This window comes from Glycine soja, chromosome 6, assembly GCF_004193775.1.
Source record: "Glycine soja cultivar W05 chromosome 6, ASM419377v2, whole genome shotgun sequence".
NCBI classification, from domain to species: Eukaryota; Viridiplantae; Streptophyta; class Magnoliopsida; order Fabales; family Fabaceae; genus Glycine; species Glycine soja.
In genome coordinates this window covers 12527501-12552311 of record NC_041007.1, presented here as the reverse complement: position 1 = coordinate 12552311, position 24811 = coordinate 12527501, and the positions used below count along the sequence as shown (strand labels likewise).

The 24811-nt window shown below is 34.7% G+C and overlaps 1 protein-coding gene across 5 annotated transcripts; it reads right to left on the bottom strand.

Annotated features, from left to right (window-relative positions):
• Positions 1–1172: 1172 nt before the first annotated feature.
• LOC114415777 (phosphatidylinositol 4-kinase beta 1-like) lies at positions 1173–20807 on the bottom strand. Of its 5 annotated transcripts, none has more exons than XM_028380624.1 (17): positions 20503–20804; positions 18695–20327; positions 18074–18241; positions 17872–17920; positions 11102–11234; positions 10516–11002; positions 9801–9881; positions 9600–9719; positions 8022–8091; positions 5502–5599; positions 5313–5417; positions 4562–4615; positions 4258–4401; positions 4096–4149; positions 3774–3848; positions 2192–2275; positions 1173–2111 (listed from the first exon to the last, which is right to left on the bottom strand). In XM_028380624.1, exons 2-17 carry the CDS (start codon positions 20156–20158, stop codon positions 2010–2012), a joined length of 3288 nt encoding a protein of 1095 aa, XP_028236425.1. In that variant the 5' UTR covers positions 20159–20327; positions 20503–20804; the 3' UTR covers positions 1173–2009. The 5 variants fall into 5 exon arrangements, 3 of the variants coding, with proteins under 3 accessions (XP_028236425.1, XP_028236424.1, XP_028236423.1); XM_028380623.1 differs by having other exon boundaries at positions 18695–20658; positions 20755–20772; XR_003667412.1 differs by adding an exon at positions 2536–2570 and having other exon boundaries at positions 2097–2111; positions 18695–20806.
• Positions 20808–24811: the final 4004 nt, after the last annotated feature.

Sequence of the window (24811 nt, the reverse complement as noted above, 5' to 3'; positions counted from 1 at the left end):
CTTAAATTTTACCGTCTTTACAAATAGTTCTGTGTATTAAATTACAATTGAATTATTTATCTTAAATGAGAACAATTCATTTTTCACATATTAAAATATATGGATTTAGAAAAAATAAAATAATAAAAATCAATAGATTGACTTTTTAATTCTAATAATTCATTACTTTTTCGTGTTTTGCTACAATTATTTTTTCACATTCAAATACATCGATTTAGAAAAAATAAAATAATAAAAAGTCTTTATTTTTTTAGGAAAAGCAAAACATTTTATTAATAGAGAAGTCTTTATATGACTTTTTATTATGTTTTAATGTTTAGGAAAGTAGTTTATAAAAATAAAACTAGTAATCGAGTTAATATTATGAGACAGTTAAAATAAGAAAAAATAAAACTTGCATGATTTAAAGCTAATACACATATTATGTTTGATAAGATATTTGAGCTAGTTTTTAACTATTTTTACTAGTTAAAAAAGTCATTTGGTTGTTCTATAAATAAGTTTTTTTTAGTGACTTCTAACATTTCTTAAAATGTTTTTTAAAAATTAATTTTTAGCTTTTTTTTATTTTCTTTCACTTTTATCTGTAATCTATTTATTTTCCTTGTTACATTTTTAAAAATAAATTATGATTTTATTATTTTTTATCATTTTATTATTTTTAATTATTTCAACTGTTAATTTTATCAAATACTTCTAGTTTAATAAGTTAATTTTCTAACTTTTAACTAGTTTTGTCAAACATAACTATAACTAAAGTACTAACAAAACACTCAAGTCAAGCCTTGAAAGCTAGCTTCACCCCATTTAGAACCTTATGAAGCTTGCAAAGTAGAGATTTGTCAAGTACTTCAAAACCATGGACTAGATCATGTTGACCTCTTTATCAGAAATTCATTAAGGAAGCCATTATTAATATTAAGCTGTTGAATAGATCAACAAAGGAAGGATGTTTTTTTCTTCTAGAAAATTTGAGTTGCTTTGCACCCATAAACACCTTTGTTAAGTCTGTTAGAAAACCTTCAACTAACATATCTATCTCTCCCTTAAGATTCTTATTATATTTATATTGATTAATTAATGGCTTACTTAACATTATTTGGCTAAAATGTTTCTGTTTAGTTTAGGTGGATTTCAACGGCCAACATATGTCATAACTAACAAAGAATATGTTTTTTCAAGTTATAATAAAATTACAAATGTTGAACAAATATAATTCCTCCAAAATAGCATGCTTTGTAAAATCAAGAGTTGTAAAGACAGATTATTATGATTAAGGAAAAGTAAAAACTGGCTCGAGACACCCATGCCACCAAAACTTTATATGACAGATAGGAAGGTGAACAGATTTCACCGTGAAAGTAAACAGGATCAATTACACATGATACAATCAAACATCTTCAAAGAATTTTGATAACAATTTTCCAGCTTAAGCATTGAAGAATAAACTTTGGGAAGACAGATGCCATAGATCAGCTGATATCAGAAAAAGTATCAGAGCAGTTCGCCAATACTGGAGGTCTGCCCATGATAACAGATATCCAAGAAGGTACCATGTCAGTATATGCTCAGCAGTGCATTGCAATCCCAAGACTTAGATGAATCAAACAGTTTATACAGTACTCATCCACATCCAATATGAATCTGGTCCGTACTCCCGCTAAAATCACTGTACAAACTCAGCATTTAGGAGGCTGATGCAATTTCCCCAGGTAGCAGAGCTTCATTCACAAGAAACAGGGATGGGAAAATCAAAAGGACTCGGCTCAAAATTTAGCCTCAGACTGTTGAAGTACTTTTGCGAGTCAGAATCTCTCACTACTACAGGAGAATAGACGCTGCACACTGCCACCTTTTAATTCTTACGTCTCACAAAGTACTCCAAAGCCATAACACAGTGAACCAACCATCCTCCAATGACTTGAAAATGCAAATACTAATTGATGAACAATCACCGTGCAAGCTTAGTCAAAAGGGAACAAGCAAACGATCACCATCGACGAACTATTTCACAATATCCCGTTCAAAACCCTCTGGTAATAATCATACTGCCGTGTCCGCCATGCATCCAGGCTACTGCTAATGAGGGAAAGCACCAAAGATACACATTGCTGCCAAGAGAGAAAAAAAATGTAGCAAACAGGCAAAAAAAAAATACAGTTAAGAGAGTAACTAATATTAGTATTGAAACCTCTTCAGTTAAATTGAGATGGAAACGCTTTCGTAGGTTCTGTATTGTCCGTGGACCACCTTTGAAACAGGGGAAACCAGAGTCCTGATACCAGCATTAGAAAACTATTAGCTCGGAATATCCAGCATTAATGGGAGAGTATTTCCTGATTTTCTCCTCCCATGCCCATCCACATGCATAATAACAATAAGAGGCCCACAAATGTACACGCACAATTGAGTCTCAAGAATACCAAAGGTCAGTTAAAATAAGTGAAACTCCATATCATGTTATAAGATGAGGCCACAATCAAGCATCTACAGAGGCAGGGAAATATGGAAACCTCAAACCTCTATTTCTCTAACCTCTAATCAAACAAATGTAGAGCCCGTTGTCTAAGCTGCAAAAAAAAGGTGATTCTATGATTCAACTTTTGGAGCCACTGTTTAGAATAAGCTATTTTTAGCTTTGCTATTTTTAACTTCCGAGAAAAATACTAAAACAAACTATGTTTTAGGCTTTTGCCTTTTTTATTAAAAAAATACTTACATAATATTATAATGTTTTAAACATCTATTTTAATAAAGAATAACTTTACTTTAAAAAAAAGCACAATACAACGGGCCCATAGAGCAACCTTTTGCACAAAATGTTTAATTAAAAATAGGTTGCTTTATCCTTCCAGAGGACACAACATTTCCGAGGGCACAGCAAACTTTTTTCAGACATGCTCTAGAGAAAATCGCAACCTTGTCAAATTTTGCATACACTGTCTGTTATCTAAAACAACTATGGTTATTCAATGGGCTAACAGTCATGCTGGATATTACAGATCCACCATTTCCTTAACAGAAAAATTTAGACCAAACACCATTTACTGAGATTGCTTGTTTTGATTGTCATCCTCTATCACAAATTTCTACATCTTCTATAGATATTAATTTTTATTAATTGGTTCTTGGCATAATATATCATTAGAGATTGTCTTAACTATCTTTAAATGAAAACAAGCTCGTCAGTATCCCACCAATTTCAGAATAAGCAAACAAAATGCTTCACAAGATTTAAAAAGCTACAAGTTTAAAAGAAGGTATTAATTGTTATATTTTGCTTCTATTTTGGAGTTCAAAGATGTCCAATAGGCATGCAGAGATTCTTAAGCATTTCATTGTCCAAGTAGTCTTAAGACAGTCCACACTTTTCAGTTTTAACCTAATCAGATACCAATCAAACTTCACTACAGTAATTATGTCAGACAACTGCCATTTGCTATGTGAACATCCCACTGATTGGAAATATAATACACTATGCATATAAAGATTAAAGAAGGGAAATACATAAACTTTCATCACGAAATAGGTAAGTTGGACTGGTCACTGAACATTAAACAGCTTGCAATGGTGGCCAGTAACTAAATATGGAGGTGGCATAGGAAAGTTGGGAACAGCAACATCTAGGTTTGGACTAACAACCAAAAGTAGGCCATAACACAGCCTGATGTTCTCTTATGAGAATTGGAACTAATCACAACCAAACAACGAACATGGGCAGGGTACATAATGGAAAACAGTGGGCCACAGTAGGGAGCTAACATTTACATTACCTGCAACATCTCAACAAGAAGAATAATACTCTCAGCATGCTTACGGCAAGTAAGGAAGCCTTGAATGCATAAAACCTGGATTACAGGAGACAGAGCACCAGACAAATTTAGAGCCACACAAGCAAAAGCCATAAATATATATACATATGTGTGTGTGTGACTTGTATCAGGTGAGAGATGAGAGCGTGAGGAGTAAATCTTGACCATACAATTAAAATGGATGGTTAAGATTAGATTTAAATAAAAAATCTTAACAATCCAAAGGCCAAACTTAACTCTTCTTAACTCTCTCTCTCTGTATACACACAGACATGTATATTACCTTGAAATAATCAAAGAACTCGCTCGGAATGCCCTCAGCATCAGAATCCATGACCTGGCACAATCACATTATTTCTGTTATTGTACAGAGAAAAGCTAGTAAATGTCTAAATGATCGAATGGACACTCAAAAATAGGTACCGATAAACTGTCTCAATTTTACCTCAAGAAGTTCTCGGGTTAATTTGAAAGGTGCACTTTCAAAATTAACACCACCGGGTGAATTAGAAAGCATGAAGCCAAAATCAATATGTATAATATGGCCTTCTTCATCCATTAAGAGGTTCCCATTATGCCTATCCTTCACCTGGATTAGATAAAAAACAGAAAATGAGAAGTGGGTAGAAAATCTTCATTCCTTCAATAACAATAAACAGTAAAATATAATATGATTTGAATTGCAATTTAAGCAAGTAATGCAGCAGTTACAGAAAATGCATGCATGTGCACAGTAAGGTGTTTCACACCTGCAGGAGGTAGCAAACCAGGGAATATCCGGCCATACTTTCAACAAAGTTCCTCTGAAGCAAAATCATGTAAACAAATCATCAAATTGTATCAAATGATATTATCTTCTCTATTTTTAACATAAAATAAAGGTGTTCACCATATAACAGGTTTATTAAATGATGAAAGGAACAACATTCAAAATAAAAAGGGGAGTGGGGGGATAAGCCTTTAAATTCAAAACCTGCACGAAATCACACAAGAAAATTATGCCAGAAAAAAAGGGAGTGGAGGTGGGGCAGAAGTAGCAAATCACATTACATTGCATTTTGCTAGTGAATGTACTGAAAGAAAACTTACAGTGGTACATCCCAGACAGGAGTACCTTGGAGAAGGGGCAAAAAATGAATACAATTGGTTAATAACATAAATGTGATTTTGTTTTCGGATGCTTGTCACATGCCATAAATATCTTTCAGAGATTATGTCGGATTGTCAATAGAAACCTTTTCAGAACAAAGATGTACCTATGTTAAACTACGTATTTATGCAATGTTAGTACTTTGGAATCTTTTTATGTGGCCAGGTTTTCTAGGTTGAATTAGAATTTGATATTTAGCCTATGCATTGGTAATGGATCATGAGGTGGATTGGGATCTTGTCACAAAGAAGGATAAGAAATCCTCCTCAGATAAACTAATAGGAAAATAAACAACCATTATAAACATATTTCTATTCAGCTATTTTCTTTATGTCAATGTTTTGCATTACCTGGGCAAGTTTAAAACTTGGAGAATTTTCTTGGTATTTGGCAATGAAAAATTCACGTAAACTTGAGATGTTGGGATATCGACTCTTGATAGAATGTAGAGAAGCCTACAAATCATATACATTTAATAATTAGTAAAGAAAAAAAATATAGATTTTTAATAAATTTGAAATATGTAACCATGGAATCACCGTATCAGGAATTGTTTCAATAAGAGCAGTGTAAGAAGAAGTACATAATACTTCATATGGGCGCAGCCAGAGAGGTAGGCCAGCTTCTTGGAAAATATCTGGTATCAAAATGTAATGATAGTAAGCAACATGACAAGAAACACAGAGAAGAGTCTGCTTCATCCTACTAGGGTAATCTGGTATCAGAATATAGTAAAACAAGATTTAATCATTAATCATCAACTCGTATCAGGGCTTAAAATTAATTTCGCAAAGAGCAGTTTTGGGGCAATCGGGAAGTCGGAACAATGGAAGAAGGTTGCTGCAAAATACTTGAACTGCAGATTGTTGTCTATACCTTTCATATACTTGGGTATCCCAATCGGGACAAACCCAAGTCGTTGTGAGTTGTGGGATCCTATCATCAAGAAGTGTGAGAGAAAGCTAGCAAAATGGAAACAAAGACACATTTCATTTGGGGGCAGAGTGACTCTTATAAATTCAGTCCTAACATCCTTTCCTATTTATCTCTTTTCGTTTTTCAGGGTTCCCAACAGAGTCATGGATAAGCTGGTGAGTATACAACGCCAGTTCCTATGGGGAGGAGGACTTGAGCAAAAGAAGATTGCGTGGGTCAAGTGGGATACAATGTGCCTTCCAAAGGAAAAAGGGGGATTAGGGATCAGGGACATCAAGAGCTTCAATTTAGCTTTGCTTGGAAAATGGAGATGGAATCTATTTCATCACGAAGGGGAACTTTGGGCTCGGGTGTTGGATTCAAAATACGGCGGCTGGAGATTAATCAGTGATAGGCTGCCAACAAAATTAAACTTGCGAAGGAGGAACATAGAAATCAATTATCTACTTTGTCCATTCTGCAGAAACAATGAGGAGGATGCAGCCCATTTATTCTTCAACTGCAGTAAAACCCTCCCTATCTGGTGGGAATCTATGTCTTGGGTAAACATTTTGGGTGCTTTCCTGCAAAACCCGAGACATCATTTTCTCCAACATGCTTATGGGGGATATGCTGGTCTAAGGGCTCACAGATGGCAGTGTTGGTGGATAGCATTAACCTGGACTATTTGGCAGCATAGGAATCGGATAGTTTTCTCAAATGATAGCTTTAATGGTAGCAATCTGATGGATAATGCAATCTTCTTGTGTTTGTCATGGTTTAGGAATATGGAAAAGGGTTTTGTAATGCATTTTAATCAATGGTTAAGTAATCTAAGAGAGGGATTTTGTAATCAGGGGACGGAAGCATACATAGGACTTGGGTAGCCTATAGCTTACAATATGAGCAGCTTATGGTTAGCTAATTCGACTGTTCAAGCTTGTATTAGGAAACCATATGTCTGCTGAACTTCACAAATTTGTATTCTTAATACCCCTGGTACTTACATATATACACTAATTTATCTTTGCTGATCAAAAAAAAAAAAAAATCATGCATCATCAACAAATCTTAGGTGCATCCTATCTGTTCACTAAATAATTCCATTCTTGCTTTTTATTAGAGTATATATATGTATAACTGTTAAAACAGTTTTGTAAGAGCTGTCAGCTTTTGCTAACAGCACCTCCCTCTTTGCTATTAACAGCTGTACTCTCTTAGTTCAGAGTTCTATAAATATCTCTCAGTAATTAACTTTGCGATATTCAATAATATCAGTTTCTCTCTCTCTGTTATGCAAAACTTCTCTCTCAATCTATCTGATACTTTTACATACTTTCACTTCAATTCACAACTACTGCATTGAAAACTATAATTAAGCAGATTTCATGTGTCATCTCAATGTTCACATTCAAGATGGAACTTAAACAGAGATAATAAAAACATACATTTGTTCTTAGAAGAATAGGATCTTTCATGACTTGTGTTGGCCTGATTTCCCGTTTACAAAACAGTGAAATGGAAAGAGAATGAAAATTCAGAAGTAAAACCTGCTCAGCTGCTTTACAAAAAGTAAAGGCTTGCTTTGGATACAGAAAGGCAAGTGAATAGAAAGGAAATGAAAGAATAGCTCAAAATGAGTTTATTGTTTAGATATTTTCACATTCCCCTTTATCTTCCCTACATCCCAAGGTCCATTCAGTACTCATGCCTGACATGCCATGTTCATAGCGAATGCAGAAAGCATAACCAATGAAATACCAGGTTCAGTCAGAACTCAGAAGAACATACACATGTGAACCCATTCTTAACCTAAAATATCTCACTTCTGTCATCCAGTTCGTATTCAATATATAAATGCATAAGCAAATTATAAACCAACATTTATTAAAACAGAAATTTAATCTAAAAAAGGCATCCTGGTGCTATAAAGCAATCACTATGCAGGGCCCAGGGAAATATAAGATACATCTTCTATGACCATAATCATAAATAAATATTATTGTTATGGAAAACAAACCCCAAAAGACAAAAATAAATGCAAAAGGAAAAAGTATTTGCACCACAATGAACAACATTGGAACAGGAATTGTTAAGTTCTGAATATGAGGGAGCAAAGGAAAAGTCTGAAAGAGACCACCTACCGTAGAAGTGTGAAATAAGTTGAACTGCCAGATGCTCCTGCCTACAATCATCCCCACTCTTTACTATAACCTACATCAAAAGGGAAATTGTACTATCATGGTCAAAAGATTTGTGATCTTAAAGCATACATCCTCAAACAGAATAATAAATAACTCATCTAGAATAAAAACTGATCATAATTTACACTTTACAAAACCATAATGATACATAAAGACATGAATATGATAGTGCAGCTTTCAACAAATTGGAAAAAACAAGGTCTGGTTTGCTAAATATATACTCTCATTTCTGACTCTATTATGTGAATTCAGTCATAATGTGTAAAACAGATGTCACAATCTCTAACAAAACACAGACTGAAGGAAATATTTCATTGATGACAGTATATAGAAGACATTTTCATGGTTAGCCTATTGTCCTAACAAGAGTCTTCAGTGTCAAACTGAGTCCTTTGAAGTGAAACCATGCAGTATTTGGTGCAGTAGATCATTTATCAGTCCATATAAGTAAATAATCAATTAATCATGCACCTTATCACACCAAATTGGTAAAGTAAATTTAAAATCAAGGTTGGGTTTGGCGTGATAAAGTGCATAACTATTTGATTATTGAGGCTAATAAATAGTTTATCAAACTGAATACTGCATGATTTTACTGCAGAGGAGCTGAACTCCAAACCCAAAACACAATGTATCCAAAAAGTTGTGTTGCACTTTCTTACAGTAGCACAGCCATAGAATATTCTTTCAGATTATTCTTTCATTGATAATGCTAAATCAAATTTTACAAACCATTTATTTGGTCTAGGACCACAAGTATCTTGCACAAGAAGCTATCATGCTCAAGCTGAGAACGTTCACAGCATGGTGGGGGTTAGTTCTCCAAGCAGAGATTATTCCGTACACAAGACTTGAACCTAATACTATGCTTAAGGGAAATCAAGAATTTTAGAAAAAAGGTTTCAACATTTTAAAAATTACTTTGACTGCAATACTTTTCAGAAAAGGATTTATAAAAATATGATTACATCAGTACAAAATCCTCAACCAATGTTAGCAAATGTGAATCTCAAAACATGGCAAAAAGCCAATAATCCACTACATCGTATAGTGGATAGCGTCACAGACAAATTGCAGAAGTCACATAGCGGTTGAAATATATCATATATATCTATTATATATGTATAAAAAATTAAGTTGTATGCCAATAAAAATTGGCATAATGTTAACTCAAAAGCTCAATTAGCTGGAGACTTGCCAGAGATGACAAGAGGATGCAGGGCACATGCCACAGCCACAACACCCTTAGCAGCCACAATTGCAATTCCGCAATGCAATAGCATTGCTATAGTGGCTTTTTAACAACACTGTCCTCAACCTTGCTAGAAATGATAATCCGTACATAGTTACAATTGCAAAACATTATTTTCTTACTTGGATATATAGTTCCAATAAAAGAATTAGTGTGTGTGTGTGTATAGCATGCATTCCATTTTTATTTTATTAAAAATAGGTCTTCATGACATTCCAAAATAATGACATATAAAGCAAATTCTTTGGATTGATAAATATACTTACAGATCGCAAGTCCCAACCAGGTAAATTCCCATGGATAGAAGCCTTACGTATCCTCTCTTTCTTTACCTCAAAAAGTTCACCAGACAAGGCATCACTAGCTTTGGGGATAATTCCATTAGCCTGTTTGGAGTAATCATGTCATGTATAACAACTTCATATTTCTAAGGCTAAACAAAACTAGTTGCAACAATATTGTCTTACCCTTGGTGGTGCATCTGATGAATCTTGACCAGCACCTTTCAAAGGGAGTCCAAGGGGTGCTTCTCCCTTTGCTGCCGCAGCCTAGCATATCTAAAATGTCAGCAAAAAATAAATAGTAATATGAACCGGGAAATGCCAAATAAAGACAAGAACAATCAATTTGTCATAAGATATCTGTTTATAATCTTGTTCTCTCTTGTTTGGTAATATTGGTGAAAATTATATTATTTCTATCAAAGAATTTTTTTTTTCAAATAAGCAAGATTTTGAAGATTAAGATTAAAAGCTAACAAATTATTTTCTAATTTCTAACTAACTTTTGCTTTCCCATTTTATCAACAATTGATTAATTTAAATACATGCAAATAATTACATATCCTTTTTTTGTAATTTTACAATAAAAAACATAATTTTAGACAATCCAAACAAAATAGATTTTTTAAAACTACTTCTCGCCAACATATTTAAACATAAAACTTATTTCATATAATTGGTCATAACAATAGTCAATTATATTTATAATTGATTATTGAAAAAATCTCTAAACACACTACATGTCATGGTGATCTTTCAATGAACAGAATAACTATCCATAACCCATACAATTGGATAATACCAACAACTTGTGTGCATAGTTTAATGTTTCAAGTTCTTGATTATACTATCATGTAATAGGATAGTAGCATCAATATCCCTAAACGACACACAGGCTCACCTTTACTTCCTCTATTGCCACTGTACTTGGAACACGACGATGTTCCTTCCGCCGTCTTGGTGCTTGATCCTCGATATCTTCCATTCTAACCCCAGGATCAGCTTTCAACACTACCTGCACCCACTCCATATCACTGTCATGTCCTGACCTTGCCACTTCTTGTATACCATCTCTGTAAGTTGAAGCAGGATGCCGATATCCACCACATAGATCTGCTTCAGTCCTCTCTGGCCAATCATGTAATTGTGCTTCCACAGAAAGATTTACACTAACAAATTTGACTTTTGTGTCAGCCGCATGGGTCATTGCCTGGTCAATAGCCTCGGCAGTTGATCTGGACATTCTATCATTGCTATTGCGATATGCTTCTTGTGCTGTCCATAAGGGATATGCCCAGGGGGGTGGTTTTTGCAAGAAAGCATCTCCATTTGCCAAAGGAATTCCACCTTTTGAAAGTTTCTGAAAACTAGATGTCTCCTTGGAATGGCTATAACAAATGTTTTGCAGGAAGGGAAATATATAAGAAATATGGCTTGCATTTTACAAATTTTCCACAAGGCATGAGGATTATCATCCCAAGTAATACCTTGGCATTTCACATCTCAAAACTTCAACACAAATCAGGTAAGGCGCCTTCTCCCTAGAATTCAAGAGAACAGCTTCATCTTCAGGTATATGAAGCACACGGTACATGCCCTTTCCCAACGGAAAACAAACTCCTAGGAATATAGGAAAAACAACATTCATATACAAGCATGAGGATAAATGAAAGCTGCAAGCAAACTAGCAAAGGGAATGCAGTGAACATAATTGATACACCAAAAAGTGCATATTTTTAGGTAACATCTTGCATATGATTATTAGATTCAAAGATGTTTCAAGCTTGGTAATTACCTTTTTTGGCCAAGTTTTCAATAGTTATTGTATCAAAATGGACTGAATGCCTCTCTTCATGGAGAGAATCCAATTAAATAATAATCTTTAACGTTATACAAGGAAACTTTGCCTAATACATGACTAATCACCGCTATTAACATCTATCAATTAATGAAATAAAAACAGCAAGTAAATCAGAGAATATTGGGGAAACTAAATAAATCAGAATCAGAGATTTAGCTAATTGGGGAAACTAAATAAAACAGAGATTTATATAATTGGGAAAACAAAATAAATCAGAGATTTAGCTAATCCTGTTGACATCCCCCCTCAAATTGAAGCTGGTGGATCCTGAAGCATCAATTTGCCAACTTGAAACTGATGGCGATGTCAAGACAAAGCCTTAGTCAATACATCAGCTATCTGAAGATCAGTGGAGACATGAGGAAGTCGAATGAGATGGGCATCATATGCTTCACGAATATAGAGACAATCGACCTCAATGTGCTTGCTAAGTTCATGAAACACGGGATTAGCAGCAAGTTGGATAGCACTAGTATTGTCAGCATGAAGAGGAGTAGCCTCATGTTGTGGAAAACCAAGTTCTCCCAATAATCCACAAAGCCAAACAATCTCAGAACAAGTATAGTAGGACATAGCCTGATATTGAGACTCAGTGGAGGATTTAGAAATTCTAAGTTGTTTCTTACTCTTCCAAGAAATAAGAGCATGACAAAGAAATATACACCAACCAGAAACTGAACGACGACCATTCACACAACTAGCACAATCAGCATCACTGTAAGCAAACAATTGAATACGGGATGCATGAGGGAAGTAAAGACCTCAACCAGAAGTACCTTGTAGGTACCGAATTATTCGCTGAACAGCAGCTAAATGTGGAAGACAAGGAGACTGCATAAGTTGACTAACTCGCTGAACAGCAAAAGCAAGATCAGGGCGAGTAATAGTCAAAAAATTGAGGCTGCTAACCAATTGACGATATAAAGAAGGATCAACCAAAAGTTCTCCTTCATCATTATGGTGCAGCACATTCACTTCCATAGGGGTTTGGACAGAATTTGCTTCTTGCAATCCAGCTAAAACAATTAACTCTTGAGTATATTTGTGTTGGTGTAAGAAAATACAAGCAGAAATAGTTTGAACTTCCAAACCCAAGAAATATTGTAAAGGACCTAAGTCCTTCATATGAAACGAAGTAGTGAGATGTTGTTGTAGCTGCTTAATGAGTTCAGGATCTAAACCAGTAATAACAATGTCATCAACGTAGACAAAAAGCAAAACAACACCGTTAGACGTCTTCCGCAAAAATAAAGAAGAATCATATTGACTTTGAGTGAAGGAAAAGTCAAGTAGAGTGGAGCGGAACTTATCCAATCATGCCCAGGGAGCTTGCTTCAACCCATAAAGAGACTGTTTTAAACGACACACATCAGCAGAAGGCATGACAAAATAACCCTGCAGTGGAGTCATATAAATTTCTTCTTTTTGATCTAAAAAGCATTCTTGACATCCATCTATAAGAGGGGCCATCCTTGTGATGCACTGATAGCTAAGATAGTACGAACAGTAGTCATCTTAGTTAAAGGAGCAAATGTCTCCTCATAATCCACTCCATATTCCTGCCGATTACCAAGAACCACCAAACAAGCCTTATAGCGGTCTAAAGAACCATCAGATTTGAGTTTGATTTTTTTTTGCTCAGCAAAAATAGATAATATATTAATCGAGTACCAGAGGTACTAAATTTACAAATGGTGCATTATAAGACCACAGACCAATGATTCTGTTGTCAAACTAATGTAGTCTTGATGGAAACCAGAGCCTAGATTACATGTGACCAGTATTTTGCACCTATGCACTGTACTGTCGACAACTAATATACAAACCCTGATCTAAGATTGCTGGGCCAATGATTGTAGCTGATGCTGAAGTCCTTCTCTAAGTTTGATAGTGTAGACCCATTTACATCCAATGGGTTTAACACCTGATGGGCAAGGAACAATATCCCATGTATGATTCTCTTGTAAAGCTTACAACTCTCCTTCCATAGCTTTCACCGAACAAGCTTGGGTGGCTGCCTGAGAATAAGAGGTAGGCACCGTGATCTGAGCTAAAGTTGCACTGAGAGACGTGTGATCTCGTGGGGGAGAGAACCCACATCAATTTGGTGCATGACTAGATCGAGAGGACCGCCGAGGACCAGAAACATAAGGAACAAGAGCTGGTTCAGGATTAGAAGGAGGTTGTGATGCAAGTGGAGGTCTTCGTCTCTAATAAACAAAGGCTGGCTTGAAACGCTCAATGCGATGAGACACATTGAATTGAGGAATCACAACCCGATCATAATGAGGAGAAAGATGTTTTTGAAAGAAATATTGATCCTCAAAGAATATCACATTTCGGGAAATACAGATGTGATTAGCCACGACATCATAACATACATAACGATGAACTATATCCCAGACAAGCACATTGAACAGATTGTGCAGCAAGCTTATGACGTTCAGGAGATGGTAGATGGACAAAGCACACATAGCCAAATGTGTATAAAGCCTGATAACTTGGATGTGAACCAAATAGTCGATAATAGAGGGACACAAATTCTAGAACTTCAGATGGAAAACAATTAATAAGATACACAGCAGTGGATAAGGCTTCTACCCAAAACTTGGAAGGCACTGAGGACTCAAGAAGTAAAGTGTGTACAACACCCAAAAGATGATGGTTCTTTCGCTCAGCCATTCCATTCTGTTGGGGTGTATAAGGACATGAACGTTGAGAAACGAAGCCCTTTTGCTGCAAAAAGTCTTGGAATTTATGAGACACTGATCGTAAAACTTTCAGACATGTAGAAAACTGATTTTCAACATAGGCAACAAAAGTCTGAAAAATATGAAATATCTCCTCCTTAGAGCGAAGAAAATGCACCCATGTGAATCGACTATAGTCATCAATGAACGTCACAATTCTTATAATTGCCATGGGAAACAACAGGTGAAATACCCCAAATATTGCTATGAATTGTATCGAAACATTTGGTAGCATGATTACCATTTAAAGGGAAGGGTATAGTTTTGCTTTTGCCAAGTTTGCATGAAACACACTTAATAGACAATTTAGGATCATAAGTCTGATCTTTATTTCCAAGAAAACCATGCTGAAACAAATGTCTTAAAATTTGAGAGTTAGGGTGACCTAATCTCTTATGCCACACCTCACTCCGATTATTAACAGTACTACAAGCCAAAGACAAAGTTCTAGGAATTGAAAACTGTAGAGGAAACAGTCTTCCCACTTTAGGTCCCTTCGCGATCACCTTCCCCAAAACATGGTCCTGTACAAGACAACCATCACGAGAGAAAGAGATGTTACAGTTATTTTCTACTAACTGTCCAACTGAAATCAAGTTAGTAGATAATCCGGATGACACAAATACATTCTGAAAAGAAGATCCAATATCCTCAACAGCATCAATAGGAAGATGACTCCCATTAGCAATTTGAATATATTGAGGACCACTATAATTCCGAATGTTTTGTAACAATTCAGATTTACCAGTCATATGATTAGAAGCTCCTGAATCAAGAATCCAAGAACAAATTTTCTGATCATTACCTTGAATACCAAAGGCAGAGAGTGCTATGATTATCATTTGCTGGACCATCTCAGGGGTTAGAGTAGGTTGACTGGTACTGACCGGTTGCATAGGTGCAGCTTGCACAGCATCTTGCATGAGCGCGGCTTGGACAGTAGCCTGAAAAACTTGTACTTTTCGATTTTGAGGACGAATGGGGCATTCTCAAATTATGTGTCCTCGTTTCTTACAGTAACTACAGTATGGCTTCAGACAATTGGTTGCAAGTGACCAAAATCCTTGCAGCTGTAGCACTGTACGGATTCCTTTCTCTCCTCTCTCTTTTCCTCTTCCTTGTGCCACACAAGCAACATTTATTGCATCTGAATTCACCCAATCTCAACCCATTCCAGCTTGAGTAGCTAATCATTGTTCTTCTCACAGCAACACACCAACACAAATATCCAGAGAAGGGACTGGATTTCGGTTTAAAAGTCCAGCCCGTGCAATCTTGAATTCTGGTCTTAATTTCATTAGGAATTGATCACTTTTGCTCTCCTCTTGAACGATTTGGATTGCTGACAGCACCTCCTTGGGTACTTTTGCATTGACGATATCAGAATATTCACTCCACAAATTCAGGAAACCTGAATAGTACTGCTCAATAGACAAATTTCCTTGGCTGAAATTTCCTATCATCAATTCTAATTGGAATCGATGTGCACTGTTGTCCTGATTATAAATCAGTTTCCCATATTTCTTTTGCTGTAGAGAACGATCTCAAATTTCCCACCATATGTGGTTCAACTGAACCTAATATCCAAGATACGATTCGTGCATCTTCAGCCTCCCATGTTCAAAGTTTCGGGTTGACTTTAGGAACTGGACTGGACCCATCAAGATGGCCCCACAATTCCTTCCCTTTCACGAACATTTTGAATTGAAACTCCCAACTAAAATAATTCTTCCCATTGAATCGAACAATGGAATTTTCTCCATACATGATTAACTGAGAGGAATGAATTCCTACCAAGCAAGAGTTCAAGAATCTGAACACATAACAAGAACCCAAAAAATTATGGGCAAGCGAATGCTAACAAGATGCGAAAGCTCCTAGAGCAGAACAACAGACACAAACTTTTAGGTTTTAGAGCTGAAGCTCTGGTACCATATCAAAATTGACTGAATGCCTCTCATCATGGAGAGAATCCCATTAAATAATAATCTTTAATGTCATACAAGGAAACTTTGCCTAATACATGACTAATTACCGCTATTTACATCTGTCAATTAATGAAATAAAAACAGAAAATAAATCAGAGAATATTGGGGAAACTAAATAAATCAGAGATTTAGTTAATTGGGGAAACTAAAAAAAGCAGAGATTTAGCTAATTGGGGAAACAAAATAAATCAGAGATTTAGCTAATCCTATTGACATATTGTATTGTTTTGCTTGCTTTAATTCTTACTTTCTAGTTATTTTGTAAGTATTTTCTTTATCATAAGTTAGATCTTTAATGCTATGAATTTAATACTTGCTATTAGGGTTCAAGAAAGCTAATTATCAAAGAAAAGGGAGGAAGCAAGATCCAATGCCATAGGCCTAGCAATGAAGACTTGATGTCATAGCATATTGAATTTGAATTTAAAGCCTACGTTACTCTTTAAATATTCAATGCCAATGTGTTGGAATTGCTATGCCATGGCACTGGAAACTGGGTACAAAATTTCTCTCTAGAGACACCTAGGGGGTGTTTGGTAGGAGAGAAATTTTTAGTTTCCTGGGAATCTTAGATTTGGGATCTTTGTTTCTCATGTTTGGTATCTATTTTAAAAAATAAGATTCTGTAAAAGAAAGTTTCCTGAGAATGTTTTCTGAGCGGTTTCCCACAAAACTTTCCTATGGTGGGAGGTGGAAATCTTAGTTTCCCAATTTAAAATTTTCTTTTACTACAAGTAAAAATATCATGTTACTCTGATTAGATTATTTAATGTGGTAAATAATTAAAGTAACTGATAAAAATATCATGAAACTTTTTTATTCCCAGGAATCTTTCCCAAAAATATTTATGGTCAACCAAACAGATTTTTTCATTCTCAGGTATCATGATTCCTAGACATGAAAAAACGTCTCCCTTACCAAACGCCCCCCTAGTGCCATTCCATGGGAATGCAGTGCAACAGCACTAAGGTTCTGCAGTTACTCTTATTAAAGGGAAAAGTTAGAAAAAGGGTCTTTACAGCCTCCAAGGCTGAGGAATAAAATGGAACTTACTATTCCATTGTTAGGATATTTTCATGGTGAAACAGAAAATGCTTTCACTCTATATCCCATTATCCCCCAAATTGAAGGGAAAGAAAAAAAGAATGCATTCCATCATGTTGTGCTCCAGTCCATCCTATTATAAGAAATTCTAACAATGGAACCTAGTACCGTTCCATTCCATTTCACTCCTTTCCACCAATCCAAAGTCCAAACATAGCAAGTAAAAAACTATAAGAGACAACTACTTCCATTACATAACAGAAAAATGTTTATCACTGGTTCCTCTCAGAAATGGGCTCCTAATAAACACCAAAATAGTCCTCCATGAGAGATGATAGATGTATGGAAATTTTCACCATTTTCTCCACCACATAAAAAGAAAAACACTGTCTATCTGCTTGATTTATCATAGTCATATTCGAAGCAAGGAAGAAAATTAAACATGTAACTCTTTGATCCTTCACCCTGAAAGGAGGCATTACTGACACAAAAATTTCAGACAACTCTCTGGCAATAACATGTAATATGTTTAGATGAAACACATGACAAAATAGTGGAATCCATTGAATCCAATTAACATCACTAAGATACTACCATTAAGAGTTAAGAAGTACCTCCAGTACTCTGAGACTCTGTTAAATGTAAATTGATCTCTGCAAGCGACTTCAAACACAGGAATAACAAAGAATATGTTTGTGTCAGAAGCATTAGAATGAAACAGATTATAAACTATACATTATAAATACATGCATATTTCCATATCTAACCATGCCAATTAGATAAAGAAAACAACAAAGAAAAATGTAAGGAAATAACCTCATGCAGGGCATGTTTGCGATCTTCAACTGGAAATACATCCACTAGCCCAAATGATGTATCGCATAATGTCAGCACAAAATCCAATGACTCATGGTAAGCTCCTTTCCGGAACTGTGATGGATTAATTGGAAGTGGGGGCTTTGTACCTGATTTCTCATTTCGTTGCTTTGGTGATATATGGGAAATTGCCATGTATATAATTAATATTAAAACCAGCAAAAATACGAAAAATATGAAAATAGAGTTCAGGGTGCATTAATACTAATATCACTCTTCTAAGTTCTAACTCTAACCCACAACTACAATCATCTCTGAAGCATCCATCATGTGTGCAATATGTCATGTACTTATGCCCATAATATGACTGTTATTAATAAGAGTGCAGGTAGCCAATAATGTGGTTGTTAAAAATGTAACCAATGTTGAAATCTAGATGGATAGTTGGATACTTTAAAAAGGATTTGTATCATGATGTCGTAGTGGCATTAATCCATTTATATAGTTGAAAAAAACATATTTGGTGTGCCTTAACATTTATTCTAATCACAAATTTCAGGTTTACAATCAACCAATACACAAATAAACTAAATGCTAATTGTTAATAAACGCTCATCATACCTCTTTCTGCTTTTGTGACCCCAATAGCTCTGAATCTTCAATTGATCGGTCACGGTCTCTAAACAATTTGCGGAAAAAATTCTCTGTACCTGGACTACTTTCAAACAACCCACCGTTGTTTTCATTGGCTGAACTACTTTTACCATCTTCAGGGTGAACACGAAAAATTCTTTTGAACAAAGAAAAATCAGAAGGCTCTTCTTCCTCAACATTGGTTGTACCATCATCAATTTTATCATTTGCTTCTTTCTTGTCAAATTTATCCTTAAAGAATTTCCGGAAAAACCCTTCTTTTTCATCCTCTTCAGCAGGCTTTGCACATTTCTCTTCTGAATTTACTATATCTCCTTCATCATTCCCATCCTTCTTATCCTCCAACTTCTCTCTGAAAAACTTTCGGAAAAAACCCTCTTTTTCTTCATCCTCCATTGTCTTACTGTTTGTTTTATCATCAGAATCATTCTTTCTATCACGAAACAATCTCTTAAAGAATCCCTCTGAACTTGAGGCCAAATCCTCATCCTCAGCTTTACAGTCTCTCAAGAACCTTCTAAAGAAACCATCCTTTTCAGATTCTTCACCATCCCTCAAGAGCCTTTTTAAGAAATTGTCCTTTTCAGAATCTTCATCATATTTCTCAGATGACTTACGGAAGAGAAAAGGATCACGAATCTTCTGACCCAACTCATCATCACCTTTGCTATCTCTTAAAAGCCTCTTGAAAAAACCATCCTTTTCAGAATCATCATCATCATCTTTCTCCACTGACTTCCTAAAAAGCAAAGCATCTCTAACCTTTGGACCCGGCATAAATTTCTTAAATAACTTGTTTTCCTCAGGAGATTGTGGACTACCATCCTCCTGAAAATTGTTTCCTGAAGAAGGTGAGAATGACAAAGACCTCTGAGCAGGCGGTGAAGATGTTAGAGACAACAATCGTTGTTTCGACGACAATATCCTATTCAAAACTAGGTTCTTGCCCCCGGGGCTTGCAGGTGCACTTTGAGGCCGTATCAAGGGATGCCACTCACCCATCAAGGTGGCAGCAATCTGGCACTTCTCCTGAACCCTACTAATCCCTTCATTATCATCAGAGTCCTCAAGCTCTGCCAACAAGAACCAATTCACCTTCAAAGCAATCTTAAGCGACTTGGAGCAAATGTCTATGACAAACTTATCCAAAGACGGGCTCGGCTTGTGTACCATCAAGTAACACACTTGGAACAAATAACTCTCAATCCCCTGCAAGGGAAGTGTGTACATTCTATTACAGAGATAATCACGCACCCCAGCGTGATCATGCTTGTACAAGTAGCTAACTGCAATCCACTCACAGAAGAATGATGAGTCAAAGAATCTGATGAGCCAACCATTTTCACTGGACTCACTTGTCAAATTGGACCTGGAAGCAATTTCCCTGGGTTCATCAACCTCTCCACGAGTCAATCCTAAAAGCCTCACCATTCTCAACCTATCATAACCATTCCCCCCCAAGGGGGAAACACCCTGATTAATTAGATCACCAGCTACAGCATACTTAAACCCTACAAATCTCTAAAACCTTCCTCGGAAACCATAATCCTCAGACAAATCGAAATCTCCACCCTCATCAGTTAACCGATTCGGGCGTCTGCTGCAAATTCCGAGAAACCCTCGCATTAATCATGAAAACGACACAGCAACACAATCCAAGCTTTTTCGTGATAAAAGTTAATCAATGCACCGAAAATTGAAGCTGTGGCAGGTACAATCGGGGAATTTTCCCCCTTAAATGGCAAAGAAACTTCAATTGGAGGAAATGAAGGTACCTAAGTTGCGTGAAATGTGAATCTGGCGCTAACTGCACGAGTACGAGGAATTGAACCGAATGCCGCAATGAATCTCCACGCGTTGTTCTAAACGACAGCGTTTTGATCGTGTTGATTACGGTGGCAATGGTGCGGTGGTGGTGGTTGTCGTCGTTTCTTTGTTATGAAGAGAACGACAAAGGAGAGGTACGAATTAATTAAAAAAGAATAAAAATAGAAAACTTAAAAAAAAAATGCTAAGTTGCGCTTAACTGTAAATGCACACTCCTAGTCAGAACAAAGTGTGAACGTATTTATTCACTCCATTCCCATTTAAAGTGAAGTTTTACGGGAGCGGGGCTGTGTTCATATATATATGTTAAGTGTGAACGTATTTATTCACTAATCAGAACAAAATGGGAACGTATTCACTGCTACTTAAGTTTAAAGTGTTAAAAATAGTATATTTTAGTATATTTTAAATTACTTTAAAAATAAATCTTGTATGTTTTAATACAATAAATAATTTAAAAAGAAATATCTTATGTATTTATTCACTAATCAGAACAAAGTAGGAACGTATTGAGAGGTACTTAAGTTTAAAGTGTTAAAAATAGTATATTTTATTGTATTTTAAATTACTTTAAAAATAAATTTAAATCTAATAATTGTATGTTTTAATACAATAAACAATTTAAAAAGAAATATCTTATTTTTATTACATATTATGTTGGTGTTGATCATTGTTTAACACGTGAGTACTCATCTAATCTCATCCCGAGTTTGACAAGAAAAGAGATCGAAATTGAATTATTTCTAACTCTAGGAAACAAGGACGAGAACATGTATGTCACTCTCCGTCCTTGTGTCTGTCTTATTATCTATGTTTTTATAATCATTAATAATGTTGTTATGTATTTATATATAATTATATCATTATATTATATGTAATTGGTAATTATATAATTATTACATATTTTTTATAATTATTAAAATATAGAATAATAATTTTAATAGTCAAATAAATAATATTATAATTATAATACTTATTGTAACAAAATTAAAATTTATACTTTTAATTAAAAATATAATTCAATTCTTAAATATGTTTGTGTTATTTATTCTTTATTAAAGTATAGATATTGGTTGAATTGAAATATAATTGATAACTGAATCTATTATTTATTTAAAGTATATAAAAATATTTTTAAACATGAGATAGGTTCCCTCTGAGTCTATCCAAACTCGGTAAAATTCCATGAGGGACGGGATTGGATTCCATTTTTTTCACCCTGTCTTTTATAAATTCAAACCCAAAGTCACTTTGCCTTTTGTAGGAACAGGGATATGGATAGGCAAACCTGCCCATGGTCCTCTTTGTTGTCATCCTTATTTCACATGTGATCCATTTTGTATCATTATTGATAGCCCTCGGATTAATCTAAGGTTACATTCTTATTATGCACCATCTTTATCAAAACTTTTCTTTCTTTACTCTCCTTTCTTCTCTGCCACCTCTGACGAGCCTATACGCTGCCTTTGACAACCCGTCCACTGCCTCCAACGACCCGTCATTGTCACCCCTCCACCACTAGAGACCACTTTGAAGATCCAATTCACAACTTTTCATGATCAAAGCAACAACTAACCAAATAAGGTTTAACCTAGATCTTAGACAAGAAGGCCCCTTGATTTCGATATCTTGATTCAATAGTTTTATCAAATCACAAACCGGTAAGGCTTTGACGAAGTTGACAACATCATGTGCACCCTTGAAGTAACAAATTTTTTTCTTCAACAATGTGATGATGACTCTATATGTATCCACACCGACATTAAAATTGACCCTTTGCTATTTCAATTCCAGTCCCCATTAAAGTTGTTTGAAAACCCATTTGATTCACACGTTGAATGAAAGTTTTACTCTTTTCAATACATAAAGTAGAAGAAAGATGAGTCTTGGATCAATGTTGAAGATGAGTGTTCCCACGGAGAAACTGAACTAAACACGATGAAATCCTCTTCATTGTAACATTAACATCCTCAACCAAGCCTTAAAAAACTTCCAAAACCCCATTTCTTAAAGCCTCGACAACAACTTCTTTAGTGTGACAACAAAGAGAATAAAGAACCATAAGAGCATATCGAACTCCCTAGGAGCTTTCATTCCTCAACACGCGTGCCAGAATCTGCACACAACCACGAAATAGTTCCATCTTCTCCCTCCCCTCTACTATCAATTATTTGATGAGTGGAACTTTAAAAAACAAACACTCTTTTTACTTTTTCAGGTTTAAAATCTGGGTTTGAACTTTTTTAATTTGTGTCTAATTTCCAGTAGAATGCTTTTATTTGTAATGTTAAAGAGATGTGGATTTGGACCTTTTTCAAAAAAAGAAATTTTATTTAAAATAATTTCATATCTCTCTATTTTTATATTTGAAAATAAAAACCATCTCATATTTTTTTTATCTTAAGAAGCTTCTTAATATAAGGTAAAGATAATTCCTAAATAATCATATGATTAATTATGATAAATAATCGCATGATTTAATCTTACATATAACAACACAATCTTATTCTTATTTTATGGACAATTTTCACATTTATAAAATAATACTCTTTGTTTATATTAATTATATCCTCATTGCTAGCAAAAAATATAATAATATTTCACTAAAATGGTTATTTGATTAAATTAAATTATCAAATATTTTTTTTTCAAAGATTAAAACTATCATTTTTGTGTGATCCCGTAGGTTTAATACTAAAAGGGTAGTAATTAATCATAATTAATTTATTAATCAAGATATACATATAACAATATTCCTTAACGTTCATATAACATGCATTCTTTACCTTCATGAACAAATAGAATAATAATGTAGTATTTTCTTCCACCATTAACAGCTAAGCTTAAGGCTAGAGGATAATATTACTTTCAAACTCTATTAAGTTAACATATTATATTTAATCAATGAATGATTTAAGATTTTTTTCTTTCATTCAATTGGCATGACCAAGATCATAATTCTATCATATAGCTCAAATTCATTACCTAAGATTGATGAATTCGTTCTTGATTAATCATTAATTCTATAAGTATGTAATCATATTTAATATTCATTTAATTAGTATCATAAAACATTAGGTATTCGAAATTAAAATATAATAAATAACTTATTGGATTTTGTGCATAAACATCTATCTAAGAGAGAGAAACACCTCTTTTATAATTTACTCCTTCACATGCTATATATATATATATATATATATATATATATATTACTCCACTTATCAAATTTATAATTATGTCTCTACTTTACATTTCACCACCTGCCAAATTCTCATTTCTATTTTTTTCTATAATATTTCTCTATTTTTATCAAATTTCTGGTACGGCCCCCAAACATTGATTGAGTTAAGAGAGAATCAGCAAATAAGAATGGTGAGGTGCATGAAATAGTGGAGATGAAGAAGGACATTGCCAATACCATTGCAAGGTCTGAAAACAAAGCCAGACTTATCATTCTAGAACTAGCCCACATGATCAGTGTGCCTATGTCCCTCATGGCTAGCTGTTATTAATCTTAAAGTTCCCGAGGCCATGTGACAAGATGGTTCCAACACTTCCCTATCCGCCGCCCAAATTCTCGACCGCATCGTCCCCATGGCGGTGGTGACGCCGAGAACCTCCAGCGCCTCCTCCGCTTGCTGACCAGGTATGACATTTTTCTGGAGCACTTGAGCGCAGCAGTACTGCTGTTGGAAAAAACTCTTGTTGATGATGAACAAGGTCTATCCTACGCATATTATATGCTCCAGCACCATCAGGTTAATTCATTTTACTTTTAATCTTGCCTTTTCACATCTTTCTTAAATAAAAAAATAACAACAAATCTTATAAAGCATGTTTTTGTTAGGATAAAATTTAGGCTCATGTTCTTTTATATATATACATTGGTTTATAATAAGACTTGGTGTTAATTTTACATAGTTATATAACGTCAACCTTCAAGGTTTTTTAACGTGACTCTATTAATTGGGTTAGGATTTTGTCGGAAAAAATGTAGCTGTGATCGCGATCATGTTATAGTCGCGGAGACTTCATTAAATCCTTTATGTTAATTATGACTTTTTTTTAACCTTTGTTAATCTTAAATACCTAATAAAAATATAAAATATGATTAATCCATATTTTTATATTTCAAAATTAAATTAATTAGGAAATTATAAATAATATATAATTATTTATTATTATAAATAAATGATTTTGTTAAATATTATAATTAAATTATTAAGAAAAAATTTTATTTTTCAAAATTAAATA